The sequence below is a fragment of the Procambarus clarkii genome, chromosome 90, assembly GCF_040958095.1.
Source record: "Procambarus clarkii isolate CNS0578487 chromosome 90, FALCON_Pclarkii_2.0, whole genome shotgun sequence".
Classification (NCBI taxonomy): Eukaryota; Metazoa; Arthropoda; class Malacostraca; order Decapoda; family Cambaridae; genus Procambarus; species Procambarus clarkii.
Window position 1 is genome coordinate 8,413,338 of NC_091239.1, and position 19,770 is coordinate 8,433,107.

Genomic DNA, 19,770 nt, shown 5'->3' on the forward strand with positions numbered 1-19,770 from the left:
TAAAAAGAGGATATTTAAGTAAACACATCATGAAACTTCGTTATTTTATTTGGTATCTTAAGAATAAAGTCTAAAATTACATTTGTAAATCGTCCGACCTGTCACAATGTAAGGTTTATGCATCCAACTTCTTTTCAAATGGAATGTCACACCAGATAATGTCATGAAAATAAAACTTGTAGCTCACAGCAAGACAGGTACCAGTTAACACGTTCTTCTACTACCAACACTGGCACACCATACACTAGGTAACGTATGCTACACGACACTTTAACCATCAATAATACACTGCGTCCTCTCAAAAATACATCCGTACTTTACACTTTCCCCTCCCTTAAATCTTAGTCACACAGCTTTAACATCAGGTAATTAAAGTTACACAATATTGCATAAACAAAACTAAGAAAACATTTTCTCTTGAATCTTTATTCACAATAAAGTTCAATGAATAAACTCATTTTAGTCAAAAGTTCAATAAGAACTTTAAGAGTAAGAAATGTTTTTTATCATTCAGGAGATTCAAGTATCTAACAGAAGCTGTTGTAGTTGCTGCCAGACATCTGGTCGCCAGGGCCAAAACCGTTGTTTGAGTTGAAGCCGTTGTTGAAGCCGCTACCGAAGCCGCCGCCTCCACTTCCACCGCCGCCCATTCCTCCACTGCCGCCACCTCCCATTCCGCCACTGCCGCCGCCGCCCATTCCGCCACTGCCGCCCATTCCACCACTTCCACTTCCCAAACCACTGCCCATTCCCCTACTCAAGCTTCCAGAGAGGCTGCTACCCAGCCCTCCGCTGAGGCTACTTCCCAAACTTCCAATTCCACTTCCCAAACCGCTGCCCATTCCTCCACCGCCACCACCCAGTCCCCCTCCACCCATTCCACCACCGCCCATTCCCCCACCGCCCATTCCACCGCCGCCGCCACCACCCATTCCACCGCCGCCACCACCACCCATACCACCGCCGCCCATTCCACTACCCCCTCCCATACCACCGCCCCCTCCCATACCACCACCGCCCATTCCACTGCCCCCTCCCATACCACCGCCTCCGCCCAAACTACCAATTCCTCCACTACCCAAGCCATCGTCTAGGGAACTGTAGCCGCCGCCGCCGCCTCCACCGCCACCCATTCCACCACTGCCATATCCACTACCACCTGGAAAGAAAAATATATTCTCTAGTAAAACACGTAAAATATATTCTCAACCTTTACTTAATAAATCTCAATGATCTTACCTGAATAACTTAGTGGCAAATCTGATAAAATCTATAATTTCCTTTAACTTTTTAAAAACAAATTAATGGCAGAAATTAAGAGAAGATAAAAAAAAGCATCGACAGGGGACTAGAAAGAAGCGATTGGTCAATGTACATACATCACACGTGTAACACTTCAGGAAATAACCAGCCCTTGCAAGTATCAGGATGCCAAACACGTGAATAGAAAAACATAAGACAAGTGATCTCAAAAGAATCTGATTAACCTAGGATATTATCAAGGAATTTAAACTAGTGATATTTCGCACCAATAGCCGGTAGAAGAAATGGACGTTAAACAAGAAATTAGAGAATTAAGATTTACGACCATCCTAAAAAATCTGGGCATTCTATAAGGTGAACGATTTTAAAGTCAGGCAATACAGTTGAAATGATAAAGAGCAAGGCTACATTTGGAGAAGAAAGGACATCACCCCAAAGGGCAAGCAGTTTAAATCACCCAGAGCACAGGCTCCAGTTTTAAGAGGTTAATATGATCAGGAAGAGACTGCGATAGGAAGAGGGGCCAAGGAAGTATCATTTCGGATCAAGAGCAGTAGTTCCAGTAAAACTTGGAGAGGGAAGAAAAAATGCAGAAGTGACCAGGACTAGTGTCAAGCATCGGTTCCTGGAGATACACAACAAAATGAGATATCAAATGTTGTAGTTAATTAAATTTGCATAAAACCATTTTTATTACATTGAAGAGCAGAAATAGGTTGGTATATTCAGCAAAGACGGTAAAGTCTAGAGGGGCAGTAAGGAGAATAGGGAAACTGACAGGGGTCCGGTGAACCTGGTATATGTTTCAGACACACAGACATAATGTGCTGTGCAACTGCCTCCCAGTCTCAAGTGGGAAAGTAGAACGAAAGCAGACGATATAAACACAGCTGGGAGGAGGATGGACAGTGGCTGGATAGACATTTATCAGTGCCAAAGGACAGAGCAGTCTGACAAGATGGGGGGCAAAAGTCAAAGGCCACAGTGGAGAAAGACAAGTGACATGCAGAAGTAACAAATATATGGATTGTACTTGAGTAGAAGACCAGGAAGCAAGAGTGATAAATGCCAGTCTGTAAAACTGGACCTTGTCTCAAAATGTGTGAAAGGGGGGTGCTGGTGGACCTGGTGTCTTGCCTCAGTTAAAGGTAACACAGGTATTCGGTCAACAAGGTGCTGTGTAAATCAGGGCAGGTATGTTCATCGTGACATCAATATACTTAGGCCATGTAACTGGGTCAGATTGTGGTGAACAGCAGTGTTCAAGTGAGTATGTTAAGTGCTCCATTAAGGAGGATGGTAAAAGATGCATTGTGACAATTAAAAATGAAGCCACTCCAGGTAACAAGGTAGTCACCACAAGAGACTTGAGGCTCTACCCTGCTAAGAGGAGGGAGGGAAAGAACCAAACAAGTAGACCAAAGACGAAATTAAGTGCTCATTGCAGCCAGGGATGCAGAGCTCTTCTATCACTGTTCGTACACCCCACGAGCCTGTGTGTGATAAACACAGGCACAGATACTGCCTCATTCTCCCACAGAGATTAAAACACTTCCCTTGTCTCAGCCCCATGACACACAACCACCCTAGGGCAACCTCTCTGGTGGGTGGTCTGATGATCATAATGGTTACCCTACATCCCCAGGAAGGCATGCGAGCCTCCTCTTCATCTCACGCACATTTGAGGGAATTACTGTTCCAAATCTATCTATAGCACAGAAGCTTAGTAACAGCACTAAATGAAAGATCTGTCAAATATAAGAACAAAAAATTACCGTAAGATGCCAAGCCTGGAATACTAATTAGCACTGGCACTATCCCAACATGAGTGAGCACAACTAAAAATGTCAAAGGTATCAGATTCACCAAGAAATACAGAGTGACATTAAAAAGGGAAGAATTCCAAATACAGTATCTTGAAAATAAGGACATTCTACAAAATGTTTGCCAAAGCTAGACTACAGTTTTAACTGCAAGGCCTAAAGAAATATATCATACCAGACAATTTCAGAGCTGCCTATTCACTTTTCTGAAAATGAATGCCCAGGAGTACATATGGTGATAAAAAATTAGCATAATATTGAATCAAACAACAAGTTTTTTTTCCTTGACATGACCCTCTTGGTAAAATTTACCTATTCCATAAAAGCTCATATCTCGTGCTGCATTTGTTTTATAGGATCCAGGTACCTTAAATTCTGTCATTCTTAGCTCCTGTGAAGAATATTAAGAGCATCCCATTCATGATCACCAAAAACCTAAACAAACATTCACAAAAGTTGCCTTTACTTTCAATTGTTAGTCATGTTACTTTACATGGTACAAAAAGTACCATTAAGCACATGGTATTTTAGTGGTACAAGAATTTCATTCACAAGTGGTACAAGAATTTCATTCTTGTACCACTTGTCTCATACCCTTATCTTTTTAGTTTAGCATCTTCAAAAATAATCTATACCCTAGCATTGAACATCTGCATCAGTATTTTTTCCTGCTTCTCTAAATAGCAATCTAGTAATATACTAATAAAAAAAAATTCTGATGCTCCTATTTACCACTATTTCTTGTTGCCTGTGGCAGTTATCCATTCACATCACTGCCTTGCAATAGAATATTACTCGACACTTGCCAAATTTTACCCTTTCTACCGTTCACTATTATCACTAACTTTTAATTACCAGTGTTGATTAATGAGCTTTGGATTAACCCTTTGTTAGTAACCTGGGGTGTTTAAAAATTCATCCTTATTTCAAAATTGGCAATATCCTAACCAGTTTTGCAGAGGGCAGAAAAACTGATTGCAGTAAGATTGAAAGTTGACCAATTATATTTTGTTACGTGATTTGCCAAATAACCATTTATGCACGTTTTTATCAGCCAGAAAAAGAATTTTGTAGTGTCATACACAACACAAAAAATGACCATCAGATTTTATGAGAAAGTAATGTAGAATCACAAGATAGCAGAACATCAAATAAGTATTACATAAGCTATTTTTCTTTTTTGGTTGTTTTGAGCAAATACCCCACGCCACTAGCATAAGGTTGCCATCAAAACTCCTAAACCCATATACCTCCCATCCACATTAGGGATGCAATATTTCATATATTCAAGATAAAGGTTAAACAGATTAAGCATTAATGCAGAAGCTTTCACATTACATGCTCTTATAGCTAGGAAATCATACCATCAACTCATGAATATTAAAGTAATAAAAATTTCTTAAGTCCCAAGAAAAAATATTGTAAGACAATATACGTCCAATAAATGTCTGACCAAAATGATTACCATCTCTTGTCTTAGTACCAAACTATGTAACACAACCAACAAGCCTTTGTCTACAGATAAAAATATCCTTTCCTGGGCACTGATAATCTTGAAAAAAAATGCAACCTTAAACTGCAAGAGAACTGTTGCAAATAAAATAAAAGCAACTTGCAATGCACTGGATTACTTTGCCAACATATCTTGTCAAACAAGTAGTACCAGTGCAAATTATTAAAGTTCCTAGTCTAAATGCTTTTTTTTTTTTTTTTACAACTTTTAGTTGTCTCAAGACAAAATTGATTATTTACAAAGTAGAACTGCACATCTCAATTTAATTATGAAATTAATAATTCAAATACCAATCTGAAAATTCAAATTGATTGAAAATTTAATGGCTCATATGTTGATTTTCTTATATAACTTAAAATTTCATCAAATTGCTAATAGAAACTGTAATGAATTGTAGCTACCCTACTAAATATAATCAATGAAAAAAATTCCTAGTTCCCTTTCAAATCCATTGGTGCATTAGTTAAGATGCCCATGTTCACTTACTTACGGTAAATAGTGCGAATGCGACGTACCTACCTCCCCCCAATCGGCTGCCCCCCCCATAACCCCCACCAAACCCGCCGCCCATGCTGCCTCCGCTGAAACTTCCGCCGCCGCCACCACCTCCAAAGTTACCAGAGCCTGGTCCACCCATGGGACCAACTGGGCCTCCCATGGGTCCTCCAGGTCCACCCATATTTCCACCAGGGGTGGAGTTCAGGAAAAGCTCAATGTAACGATGCTGCATGTTTGCTTTATCCTGCAAAGTAAACATTCCTATATTAGAAACATTAGATTGACATTAGTAATTATTATCAATTATTAAACATTACTAGCATATGCAAAATATTTTAATTTTATAAAGACCTCTCAAAATAACATACCTTGGACATGGCTTTTACAGCATCATCGTGTGTAGCAAATTCAATATCCGCTTCACCAGAGGGACGATTGGAACTGTCCATGATGATATTAATGTTGACAGGGTTTAGAGGTCTGAAGAACTGGTGGAAAAAGGAAGTGCAAATTAGTTTGTTGGTATACCAATACTTTTTTGTTATGCAGCTATCAAGGAAGTTGTTCCCTGCATCTTCTTGCCAGCCAAATAACTAACATTCTTAGGAATGCAACTGACATGCATGCATTCTCACCTCTGGCAGTTTATATAGAAGATGGAAAGGAGGCAGGTGGATGTGGGATAGTGGAAATCTGAGGTTCTACCTGTCAGCTATGAAGGAAATAGGAGAAGAATGGGTGATACAAGTATGTAGTGGCAATGCAGTGGTTGGGGGTGGTGGTGCTGTGGTGGCAGTACTATGGAGTGATGCCCCTCTTGCAATGAAACACGTTCCTTGGTCAAATTAAATATGTATTCAAACAAAGATGCAGTTGCCAACTCCCAGAGCAAGGGGTCTCAAACTGGGGTACATGTACCCTGTAGTGCTCTTTTACCTCTAGGAATATATGTTCATCACTAGTATATATATATTTTCCAAGGTTGTTCCAGTGCATTTTAAAATTCACTTAACAGAGCAACTTGAAAAAATGTACGCATACTAGCCCCTGGGCGGTGCTGCTAATAAGTCGACAACACCGCTGCTTGCAAGAAAAGAAATTCTTCCCAGATTGTTAAAATAATCACTATTCCCTGATCATGGGAAAAATAATAAAAAATACTATGACATTTTGGCTGCAACAGGGCGAAGAGGTCCGGCAAGATTCAGGTGCTGAGAGTACACGTTCTGAGCGTCTCCTCTCTAGCTGTCAGGCGGGAGTAGCCACGAAGATATTTTTACGTAATTATTTTAATTTCCGATTTTTTTGTCGGATTATTATTCAATAGTGTGTAGTGTCATATGTCAAGCTACGAGCAGTCATGTCCAACAGCCTGGTTGACCAATCCAGCAGCAAGGAGGCCTGGTCGAGGACCGGGCCTGTGAGGACACTAAACCCCGTAACCATCTCAAGGTAACCTCAAAGTAATGTGATATATTTACCTAATAAATTGTGTAAACTATCACTATACTCAAAGTATAGTGTGCATATTAGCAATTCAATTATGATGTTTACATGGTATGGTGCATCGAAACAGCATGGTAGCCACCAACACACCAGACAACGTTACATACAACTTGAACTGTTAAAAGGCTAGAGAGCACCAGGCACACTCAAGTCTGAACATTCCTACAGATCTCCTTTTATTCTTGAATGTTACTTTAAAGACCAGAAATAGCAGCTGGTGGATCCTCTCCACCCGTTGTTGGCTTCAAGATGTTTTGTACCAAGCAGTTAAAGAATTAGTAACTACAGTACCTAAAATTTAAAAAATTACAACAATGTCAACATTGCCAAATTCAACAGCTTTCATTTCAAATCACTAGGAATGAAAACTACAAAAATTTGAATTTTTGCAAAATTCAAAATCTTATTGCACCACCCACTGAGCACCTTAAGGCGCTATGGGCATTGCCGTGCTTTGCAACTAGATTAGTACAGTACCAGAAAAACGAATATTTCAGATTGTTATTCATAAACAATGTACTGTATATACATTGCTGTCACAGTCTATTGTAAATACAGTACTCTTGTTTTTGCATCTGTAAGAATTTATTTGTCAACCTTGGACACCAATTTTCTTTTATTTACCCAACAAATGACTTTGGGAAATATAAAATGATTGTTAATTTTTTAAGTATCGCTGAGCAACCCACAAGCTACCTGGGAAGGCCAAAACTTTTACTATCAGGAGCACATGGAGAAGCCAAACCACCAGTTTCAATAACTGGTGCCAAAAGATAGTTATCTACATTTTCTAGGCCCAAAGGCATCAACCCACCATTTGATCAGCTAAATAGGGATCACAAAAGAAAATTAAATATCACAAACAATAACAAGTAAGAAGCGGAGCTGCCTTTCAACTTACATCAGCTATGTCCATTTCTGTAGCACGGAAAGGAAGACCTCGCATGTGAACACAATGTCCTGTTCCATTGTTCCAACTTCCTCCTCGACCACCACCAAAATTACCCTGAAAGTGTCACAAAGTTTAATTTTGTCCCAAAACCTTAATACAACATATTAGTTAAAAGATATTGTACAGTATAGTCAATGCTAATTCAATAATAAAAAAAAAAAAGCAGTCCTTTCACATTACCTTCAAGCCACCCGGACCACCACCACGGCCACCACGGTTACTCAGCCAGCTGCTAGGTCCATCATTGTAACCGCCAGAACCTCCCCAGCCAGGACCATCATCATAGTCATTGTAGCCACCTTCAGAGGCAAAATCTGCAAAGTACATTCCAATGAATGTAATCCTTACAACAGAAACTTCACATCTAAATTTGCAAATACTGTAAAAATTATATGCAAAATTACAACCATTACAAACTGGTAAGCAAGTTTTAAACTTACGAGTTCGACCGCGGCCTCCCAAACTGTAACGATTCATGCCTCCAAATCTATCGCGTGAATCATACGGAGTGGGTCTGTTATTGTAGCCTCCCATTGGACCACCTGGACCTCGCATCTTGGGACTCATGGCAGCACGTACTTCTCCTAGATTGCTTCGGAAGATCTCTATGTATCTGTTGGATAATAAAGAAATTAATTCACCATGAAAATCTTAAAATGGGGGATTATGCCAAACTAAAGCAATAACTAATTTTAAGTAAACTCTGATTATGAACTTCAAGGATTTTTGTATATCAACTAAGGTGTTTTGTCTGATACATAAAACAAAGGCATTTAAAATTTTAACGCTAAATATAAAACTTTCAGTGGATAATTATGGTATTCAAGAAAAGTACTGTATTAAGGAAATTAAATATCAGTAGACTTTTGCTCCAGTGTGTAACTAGGAAGGGGAGGGGTGGTGGCCATCTGCAATGACAACCAACCATTGGCCTAGGCAGAAAGTACCTCTGATTATAGGAATAAATTTCTGGAAAATTTGTTTAAATTCACATTCAACTCTTGATTTCAAGAACATTGTCTTTGTTCTATTGACAACACACCATATTCCATCAGCACTGCTGTGATTTTAAGGGAATTAATATTTTGTACACCAAATGTCTATTTATCAGGAAATATTATAATCTCAATTAAGTCAAAATTATTTACAAATGAACTGCATAATCTTAAAAAAATTGTAACTGTTACCGACAGTGTGGATAGTCCGAGTCCCAGGCCCGGCCCCACCAGCCCGTGCCCGTGTCCCGGCCCAGTGTCTCCTCCCGCTCCTTCCCGGTCAGCCCAACAGACAGGCCCAGCCCGGCCCACCAGCTTCAGCCCAGGCCCACCGCCCGACTGCCCACCAGCCAGCCTCCTCTGCCTACCTGACTCACCACATGCCCTCCCACCCACCAGGGGTTCACTGCATGTCTGCTGCCATCTTCGAAGTGCCCTTCTTGACTTCTCTTATAACTAACATACAGTCAAGCTCAAGAGTATCTTGGGACTTCCTTCAGCAAACTTCTACTAAAAAGTTAGAAAAAATCCATATTCATGGAACATTACACAGGTACTGTTAAGGATTCCTTACCTTCATGCACTGACAAAACGGAAATGTGAAAGTACTGTATACTGGAAGTCCCATTAGTAATTAAACTAAAATACGACAGACCCTTACCCACTAATGGCTGTTTTCGGGAGTACTGCTTGGGATGTGAAACAACCATTTCCTACCCTCAACGGTCCTCCCTTATTCAGCATCTTAAGTAAACTGGGGTTTGGTTTATGGGATAGAGAATGCTACCCTTTGTTTCACATAGTAATTTAAATGTAAAAATCATAAATCAATTTACTTCATAGTCTTAATACTGAACAAAATGGGTACCATTCTCCAAGGGAACATTGGATATTCCTTGCCTTTAATGATTGTCTAAGTTTAATAATTCATGCAAACCTGTTATGTCCAATGAGATAAGGCCCTAAACCCGAGCCAGTAAATGCAAGGAAACCATCCTGGGAAGTAACACCCTCCCAATCCTCCCTCCCTGCCTCTCCACCAGTAGCCAGCTACGCCCCTTTCAGGTGCTATAGGGCAGATTTGTTTCAAATTTCATTTAACTATCACTAAACATTATCTTCACTTGCCATGTCTGCCAGTGTCAAAATTCTTGATATCAGGAAAAGTACTGTACTGACAATGAAACTTGACCACAAACCTCCCCACATCCTGTATGTACTGATAACCTGAGTGCAACACCATTCCTTTGTAGTGTTGCCTTCCCACCTGTGCGCTATTTTTTCCTTATGCTTCTCAAGGGACTTTTCAGCGACCTCTTTGTTTATAAACTGAACGTATGCCTCCCCCGTATGCCGCCCCTGGTAGTCGGTAGGCAGAGCTATCCCGTTCGGAACTATCTCCAACCCTACCCAGCGACATTGAAAGAGAATAATGTTAAGAAAAAAATGACAACTATATTATTATTGGCTTTCATAATATTCACTTGAAAACCAGAATGAAAAACAGTAATGTTTAAGATTAAGATTTATTTTTCTAGTAAACTACAGAATATGCCTTCTAGATATACACCCCCGCCCCAAATGCTATCGTCTATTCCCCCAAAAATCCATTATTCCTGATCATTGAAGAAATTATCCCTTACAAATAAAATGTGAATGCTTATATCCCTGATTTTCAGTGTACAGCACATATTTCAACAATTCTAAAAGCAATTTAACAATGGTCAATACTCATAATTCTTAACACTGATAAGGGATTTTTTTATTTTCTGTAACTAGTTTCAAGACTAATCTTTTTAAGTGAACACTTGGTGTTAAGAGCCTATAGAGATGTGATAAAATTTAATAATTTTCAGCAATGTTTAATACTGTATATGCAAGTTTTTAGTTACCACAAAATCTAACACTACTGTAAAGTTTACTTTCCATACCCTTTGTCTTGACACCCAACCCTAAATCCAGTTAAGCCTTTTCTAATTTGCAACTTCTTTCAGGCCTTAATTTTATTTTCACATTCTCAATGGCTCAAGTATGAAACAAAATGTTTATAACTCATATTTCTTCAAAATCTCATAATAAGCATTAACTTGTTCCAAGAAAAAAAATGCCCAGAATACTTACCAGAAAAGAACTGTGCAATCTCTTCTTTTGAGCATCCAAATGGCAAACCACGGAGGCGAACACAGCCATCATCTTCACCACCAGATGCTCCAAACCCAGCCCTCTTAACAACCCATTCCATTTCAGATTTTTTCGCTTTAAATACTGAAAAAATAAAAAAAAATCATTTTGGATTCACACCTTTTTATATAGTTCATCCTAAATACATTGAAAAACTGTATATATTAAAATTGTACAAGCATAAAAATGCATTCCTCAATTATGTGGTGCACATCACAGCTACCTACTCATTTCCCCAATCTGACAGCAGTTGAAATGCAACTGCTGCCGACGGCAAAACTTTACGAAACAACTATTTACACAAAGAAATCACAATAGCGTGATGCATCAAACGAACAAATCCACAAGGGCCGTGATGAGGGTTCGAACCTACATCCGAGAGGATCCCAGGCGCGCCTTAACCGACTGTGCCATGACATGGTAAAAGAATTGCAACCAGGAGTTCATCTCCCCTCACATGGATCCTGCAGTCTCACACACACACAAACCAGGGTTTTACACAATTATAGGCGACCACCCTGGGGCATTTGCTCCACGAGCGTACACAAATTGTGGCGTCATAACGAAAATTTCAGGAGTCACCACAGCCCAAGTCACACTGTTATTTTTCCATGATCAGAAAATGCATTTTAACAATATCAGAAGAAAAATGTTTATAATTTTTATATTTTATTTTCACCAAATGTTGCATGGTATAATCAGTGGCACTGCCCAGGGGTTAATTTAAATATAAAGGAACTCTCAAATCATACCATATACCTACACTACAGCCATTGCTTGATTTCTATATGCAGAAATTAAAAAGAAAATTGTATTATCAAATGTAGTTTAAACCGAAAAGGTAAAACCCGTCTCACCCTCAATGTATCTTCTGCCCATGTGTTGGTTGTGTTTCTTCTCCGCTAAGGTCACATCTTCCTCTGTGGAAACTTCAACATATGCTTCACCACTGGGCCGACCTTCTCTGGAAAGCGTGAGGTGAACACCCTCACGACCATTTTTTATATTTACACCATCTGAAGAATAGAAAATGTTATTTTAATTACATAAAATAAAAGAGTTAATGCAAAGACTAAGAGGATTTCAGAACAATTTTAAATACATTTTTTCACCCGCTTACACTGGATCTTAAAAGCCAAACTGCCATAAATATATATATATATAAAATTATATTATGCATCTAAAATACTAATTTAAACTGATCATCTGGGGCTTACTAATCTGTTAAGAGCAAATGACCAATGAATGGACAGAAGGAAAACTGTACTGTAAGTGCTGGCCAAGAGTGCAATGCAGTTTTGGTCCCACCCAAATGTTTGGTTACAAAACCCTAATTTTTTTTTCCATGCCACTTTTTGAATACAAATGTCAAGCATTTAAGATTTTGCATAACTAATGAACGATGGCACCCTGCCAAACACACGTAACTTCTATGTTGCTGCAATGTTCAAACTTGAAACCTAACAAGATGACGAGTCAATATCATGACTGACATATGATGACCAAACCACCCACCATAAGATCAAGATACAATGACGTTTTGGTCCATCCTGGGCCAGTATTAAGTTGATTGTGATAATGATAATGGTCCAGGACAGACCGAAATATTGTTGCCTTTATCTTATGGTGTTATCTTGAGGTTATCCTAAGATGATTTCGGGGCTTTAGTGTCCCTGCAGCCCGGTCCTCAACCAGGCCTCCACCCCCAGGAAGCAGCCCGTGACAGCTGACTAACACCCAGGTACCTATTTTACTGCTAGGTAACAGGGGCATAGGGTGAAAGAGAAACTGCCCATTGTTTCTTGCCGGCACCCAGGATCGAACCCAGGACCACAAGTCCAGCGTGCTGTCCGCTAGGCCGACCGGTGTGGGGTTAGGTCATCACTCCAACTTGTAACAACTCTAGCAAGTTGTAGCACTTTCTAACAAACTTTATAACAAGACATACTATGTAACAAGTTGTAATAAGGTAACAATAGGGACCATTATGTTGTGTTTGCAGGGACTGCTCACCATTTTAGAACCTTTAATTTTAATGATTGACATGAATTTTCAGCTCCTAGTAGTTTTTGACTAATGTCATAAATAGGATGTTTGACAATATATATGAAGCCAAATTTTTATGTATGACCGACAAGCACTTTGGAAGGGAAAAATGGTCCTACACCTTGCAGCCAAACTTTAGACAAACAAATCTCATATATATATATCAATGAGAAAATCCACCCCGGAGTCCCTGGTGGATTTCCTCATTGATATATAATACGTTAGTGAGAGTTGGGTGAAATTGTTTACCTCTTTGCACCACCATAAATTATAGGTTCCAAACCAATAAGCAAACATGTACACCTGATAGATCAACACCACCACAACTTTGCCTAGAAATATATTTGCTTCTGAAAACCACAACTACCAGACAATTTCTGTATTCTACTACAATATTTCTGACTACAAATACTACTATGAGGAGAGGTTGCATTCCAAAATACTTTTGTCAAGTTCATCCTTCACAAGAATAATAGTCCCATAAAATCCTACTATCTGTATATTATTTACAATCACCATACTTTCCTGTCACAAGTCTAGTCCAATTGCATAAAATTCCTTGGATGAAGGAAACATACAAGAATATTAGCTATACAATAATTAAGAACATTTGAAAAAAGAAACATGGCATTTATGGGAGACAAATATTTGACAATGCAGGAAGGAAATTAGCAGGGAAAAGCACCAAGCCATTACAACTATACAGCATTTTGAAGGGATCAGGATATGGATTTGGGATGAGACTGGAAAGGAATGGTGCCCAACCACTCGAACGATCGGGGATTATATAACACCGACCAACATGAACAGAGACTGTCGCTCTACCGACAATGTACAAGGTATTTCGATTACAAAGTTCTAAACAATGTTCATTCATACACAGAACAGCTTATACTAAACTACTGTGTATTTGCTTAACTATAATAATTATTCAAAGCAAAACCAAAGGGTTTTAATACTTACCAAAAAATTTGACCACATCCTCCACAGTAGCTGACCATGGTAGGCCACGAACCCTGACCACTGTTTCTTCATCACCTTCACCCATTTTGGTTTGCTTTTCTTCCTCTGTAAAGGCAAGCGTGCTCAGCTAAGAAAATAAAATTTAACAACAAAACCTAATACAATCACCAAAAAATTCAGATCACCCTTTGTCATTTGTCTTCACTTCTTGTATGCTAGATAAGATGACTACCAGGAGAAAGTACTAAGCAAGTATGACTATATAGCACAAAGTGATAAGGATTTTGGAAAGAACAGAGGGAAGGGATGGTGCACAACCACTTGGGCAATCAGGGATCGAACGGTGACCTGCAAGAAGCAAGACCGCTACTCTCCCGTCCAGTCCAAGTGATTATCTTTGTACTCTTCACATGCAGCAAGCTAGAAGTTAATCAATTCAATGATGTATTGTATTTCAGAATTCATTAAACTTAGAAAGGTAATGTGATCAAAAATGTTAATTGAAACAAACATTCCATACTGGTAGTTTAGTGCAAGAAATATGAAATACATACAATCATTGAACATTTTCAGTTGTAAAATGGAGATGTAATAATTATTCCATGAAAATCAAGCCACACAATGCAACTACAACAGATGAACCCTTATAAAGCGGTTCTTGTCAATTGTCGATTCACAGGGTAATGCGGTTATCTTTTGAAGATTTAACTAATTGTTTTGGTTTTTACATGATGCAAATATGAACATAATTGGGCTATGTGGATGTAATGGAGATTACCTTAACTCATGAAAAAAAATTATATCATTTCATGGTACAAATGCAGTGATCATGAATATTACTAAGGGACTGCTGTCATGTGATGCTTTAAATAATTATTGTCTGCATTTTACATGTATGATGCAAATACTAGTATGGGTATAAAAGCTCAGTGGATGTAAATAAACTGAAAACAATCTGCGAAACACTGGAGGATATAACAAGAAGCGTTAACATAGTCGAGTACCAGGTGTTGACAAGTGCCAGACACTGCATTTGGGTAAAGTGAAGTGATGAAATTTCAATTTCAACTTTGCACTTTGTCAAAGCAGTCCCACCAAACTGCAGTGCCTAGATATAGGCACTGGCTGAAGGCATTCCGTATTAGAAATCAAATTTCCTGTTTTATGGAAAATAATGAACTTACAACCCAGGACAACATGGATAAAATTTAGAGCAGGAACATCCTGTTCCAGGTACTCAACCACTATGACAATCACAGAAGCCTTAAGAGGAGAAGCAAAATGCCGATGTTGTTCACACACATTTTGTAAAGGCATTCGACAAATGTGACCATGGAGTGATCAGTAGGAATAATGGGTAAAGTGTGGTATTGGATTTTCAATTTCAACTTTGTCAAACATAATGCAGTGATGGTAAATCAAGGAAGATAAAGTCCACAGGCAGGGAAAAGCTGTACCCCAGGGCACAGCTTTTGCACCACTGATATTTCTCATTCTTATCTCCGATATGGACAAAACACTAAACATCGTGTCATCCTTTGCAGATACGAAAATCAGCATGAAAATTGCCACTGTAGACAACTAAAAAACTACTTCAGATGTAAATAAAGTATTCAATTGGGCGACTGAAAATAATGTTGTTTAACAGTGATAAGTTCCAGATACTGAGGTATGGTGAAAACTAGGAACAAACAAAACAGGGGTACAGAACACATCAGACCTACTCATAAAAGGAAAGCAACATGCAAGACCTGGGAATTGTGATATCTGATGACCTGACATTTAGTGAACACAACCGAGCGAATATAGTGGCAGCCAGGAAAATTATAGGATGGATTATGAGAACGTTTAAATCCAGAAGTCCCACAGCAATGCTAACACTATTTAAATCACTGGTGCTGTCCCCTCTAAAGTTTTGCTCGGTACTCACTTCCCCTTTCAGAGTAGAAGAGATCTCTAAAGAGGGAATACAGAGAACACATGACAACAAAACATCTAAACTATTGGGACCGTCTCAAAACTCAAAATGTAATCTCTGGAAAGGAGATGAGAAAGGTATCAAATAACATACATGGAAGATACTGGAGGACCAGGTCCCAAATTTGTGAAGTAAAATAGCATACTGGAGCAAAAGGTACAGAAGAAAGTGTAGAATAGAACCAGTGAGAAGTAGAGGTGCTATAGGCACAATCAGAAAGCACTGCTTGAACATCAAGGGTCCATGGCTGTTCAACACCCTCCCAGCAAGCATTAGAAATATTGCCAGAACCAAGCTGGATGTATTCAGGAGGCAGGTTCTTGCAAGAAGTGCCAGACCAATCAGGCTGTAGTGGATATGTGGGCCTGCAGGCTACTCCAAGCAACAGCCTGTTGGATCAAGTTATCACAGCTCAATAACTGCCTAACTTTGCCTACTGAAGATGAACTTAAGCCAAATGGTCCAGCCTTCAGCATTAGTTTTAAGATGTGTTTAAACAATGAAAAACTATGGATATTTTTTTACTAATTAGTAAACACTGCAAAGGCATCATTTAGTAAGACTCCACAGGAAGTTATTACTAAAATGTATTGAGTTGCTAAACTATTATTATTGGTTGCAAATCATGAGATAAGCAACATAGGTTATAACATCCATACAAAAAATATAGTATCTACCATTATTGGTTTATATGGCAGTATACAAATTTATTAGTTAATAAAATTGCACAGTATAAATCCTCAAAACTGGCATAGTCAAATTTACATATTTTTATACTTTAGTTACAGGATAGCTTCCCTTTTATCTTTGCCATATTATGCTTTAAAACTAATTGTGTATGCCATATTATGCTTTAAAACTACTAATTGTGTATGCAACAGGTCCTACAGAGAACATAAGAACAAAGGTAACTGCAGAAGGCCTGGCCATACAAGGCAGCTCCTAGAACATCTCTTTTTTGCTCGTACTATATGTTACACTAAAGCAAGATTGTTGTACTAGAAAATGAAAACAGCTCGTAAAAGTGACATTCTCCTTTCCTCTTTTGGGTCCTCTGGTAGGTAAGGAGCGGACACAAACCTGACTTTTCCTGATGTTGGGAAACCGTCAGAGGGGCTGGAGTATGAATTGATAAAATGCATTTAAACTTAGCAAGGCAAACTAGTTTTGAAATCACACACAGAGATCACACTAACGTGATGCATCAATTGAACATATCCACATGGCCGTGACTCCTCGTCACGGCTCTTGTGGATTTGTTCATTAGTTTTGAAATAAAGCAAGATAATAGATACAATAATTTTGGGTTAGAAGATATACAAACAGGTATATTTAAGCAAGGATGTGGGTGAGTATATACATATTAGTAATCCAATATTAAATTTTAATATACTACATACCTATATTAATAGACCCTGTACCAAGATTGGTCCAGGCCATCTTTCTACTGAATGAGGTAGAAGAGTCCACCACTTCCATGCTATTGGAGTGGGAGGGAGGCCCTTCACACTATTGGGTTGGCATGGGTGGGCACCCCATGCTATTGTAGGAGGGTGGAGCCCCCCATTCATGCTAATGGGGTGGGATGGGCCCCCCCCGAATGCTATTGGGGTGGGGTGGGAGGGGGCACCCCACATGCTATTGGGGTGGAGGTGGAATGCCATGGTGGAGGTCACCCACCTCCACCATGGGTGGTGGTGGGTACAGGGCCCAGCAACGCAAAAGGGTGGAGTCCCCCCAACCACTAGAGGGTGGGGGGTGGAAGGTCCCCCCCCCAACACTGTAGGGTGGGGGTCGAGGCCCCACACACTGGAGGGCCCGCCACGCGTGCCGCGGACCCCACGCCGCCGCCGCCCCCCACCCTAACAACGCAACAGTCCCCAACAAACCCCACCCCCACACCACCCACCACAGCCACCACCCCACCACCACCCACAGGAGCCACAAACCAGCCCAAAAAGTCAGTAAAAGAGAGCGTGGGGTCGGCGGCGGCGGCGCCACGCTGGGGTGAGGCTCAACATGGCGTCAGACGCCGCCGGTGCTCCTCATCCTTACCTCCGTCAGACATGACACAGCGGCGGCGGGCACGACGGTCGGTCTCTGCGGCGGCGTCCTCGCGGCAACCCTCGGCTGGCCCAGCTACACGATGCCACCAATAACCCAGAAAGTACAATGAGTGGGGCGATATACTAACCCGTGAGGCAGGAGCGTGAGCCTACTGGCGGGGTCAACAAGCGTCTGTGGCGGCCCGCCGCGGCGCGCGCCTCCCCCCCACCACCCGCGGACCAATACATCACCCGCCAAATTTGAAACAATTTTATAATAAAAATAATAATTTATTTAGAAACAGTACATATATAGTTGCAGAGTTACAGTACAAGGACGGGAGACATCTCCCGTCACGCAGTCGCACCTCCACAGATCTCCAGAATCAGCTTTTCATACTGGTAATGGCTCCAAAGGGCCACCACTTACGGGCTATTCATGCCCGTGCCACTTTTTGGATGGCTTAATCTTCATAATCATCATCATCATCTACAGTACAAACATTCTGTTAGATTTAAAGATAGAGGTAGTACATACAATACCTAAAGCCACTAATATGCATAGCGTTTCAGGCAACGCTATCTCTCAATATGTTAAAATTCAAAATTCAAATTCAAATTTTTATTCAGGTAAAACTATATACTGTACATAGAAGATGAGTTAATAATATAAAGTTGGATTTACAGATAGAGCTATTACGTACAATACCTAAAGCTACTAATACGCATAGCGTTTCGGGCAACGCTATCAATATCTCCTCTCTGCCTGGCCATTCATATATTATTTTCATGTGTTACGGTGTTTCATGTTATTGTATCATCTAGTTTGGTGTTTTTTCTGCATAATGGATGCGTGGAAGTATCTTAAACACAGTTGGTATTTTCGTAGTCATCATACAGAGGCTAGTCTTCAGTACTGCGTCCATTCAAGCTTTTTACGGGACAATATTTTCCCGTACTCACGTTTTCTTCTGTACGATACTTCAAAAGTACTGTACATAAACCAACACTGATATATGTAAATCGCTCAGTAAGTCAGTAATTCATGATCTTAATATAATATAATAATTATTCAAATAAACCCATATGAAAACCAATATTTGAAAATAACGAAAATCACTCATAACTTTAGCTAAATGAATTGTGGGGTTCAGTCCCTGAACCCATTATGTGCCTCTAACCTTTTCCACTGCCGCCCACAGGATGGGTATACGGTGCATAATAAATGAACTAAACGGACCTGTTAGGCAAATATATATTACTACTAGTAAATGAACAAATCCACAAGGGCCGTGACGAGGATTCGAACCTACGTCCGAGAGAATCCCAGTCATCATAGTATACTACTAGTATACACTGTAGTGCCTAAAACCATATATATATATATATATATATATATATATATATATATATATATATATATATATATATATATATATATATATATATATATGTCGTACCTAGTAGCCAGAACTCACTTCTCAGCCTACTATTCAAGGCCCGATTTGCCTAATAAGCCAAGTTTTCCTGAATTAATATATTTACTATAATTTTTTTCTTATGAAATGAAAAAGCAACCCTTTTCTCTATGTATGAGGTCAATTTTTTTTTATTGGAGTTAAAATTAACGTAGATATATGACCGAACCTAACCAACCCTACCTAACCTAACCTAACCTATAATTATAGGTAAGGTTAGGTTAGGTAGCCAAAAAAAGCTAGGTTAGGTTAGGTTAGGTAGGTTAGGTAGACGAAAAAACATTAATTTCATGAAAACTTGGCTTATTAGGCAAATTGGGCCTTGAATAGTAGGCTGAGAAGTGCGTTCTGGCTATTAGGTACGACATATATATATATATATATATATATATATATATATATATATATATATATATATATATATATATATATATAATATATATATATATAATATATATATAAATTCAAAAATTCAAATTCAAATGTTTATTCAGGTAAAGTATATACATACAAGAGGTTATACAAAAAA

General features: G+C 39.3%; 1 protein-coding gene across 2 annotated transcripts; it reads right to left on the reverse strand.

The window, feature by feature from the left end:
* Window positions 1-30: 30 nt before the first annotated feature.
* LOC138359249 (heterogeneous nuclear ribonucleoprotein H2-like) lies at window positions 31-17,994 on the reverse strand. 2 transcript variants are annotated; one of them, XM_069318253.1, is made up of 11 exons: window positions 17,774-17,958; window positions 13,741-13,845; window positions 11,589-11,747; window positions 10,672-10,815; window positions 9,818-9,956; window positions 7,996-8,168; window positions 7,736-7,869; window positions 7,505-7,609; window positions 5,466-5,585; window positions 5,119-5,341; window positions 31-1,159 (listed from the first exon to the last, which is right to left on the reverse strand). In XM_069318253.1, exons 1-11 carry the CDS (start codon window positions 17,784-17,786, stop codon window positions 528-530), a joined length of 1,947 nt encoding a protein of 648 aa, XP_069174354.1. In that variant the 5' UTR covers window positions 17,787-17,958; the 3' UTR covers window positions 31-527. The 2 variants fall into 2 exon arrangements, with proteins under 2 accessions (XP_069174354.1, XP_069174355.1); XM_069318254.1 differs by having other exon boundaries at window positions 408-1,159; window positions 17,913-17,994.
* Between the last annotated feature and the right edge of the window lie 1,776 nt (window positions 17,995-19,770).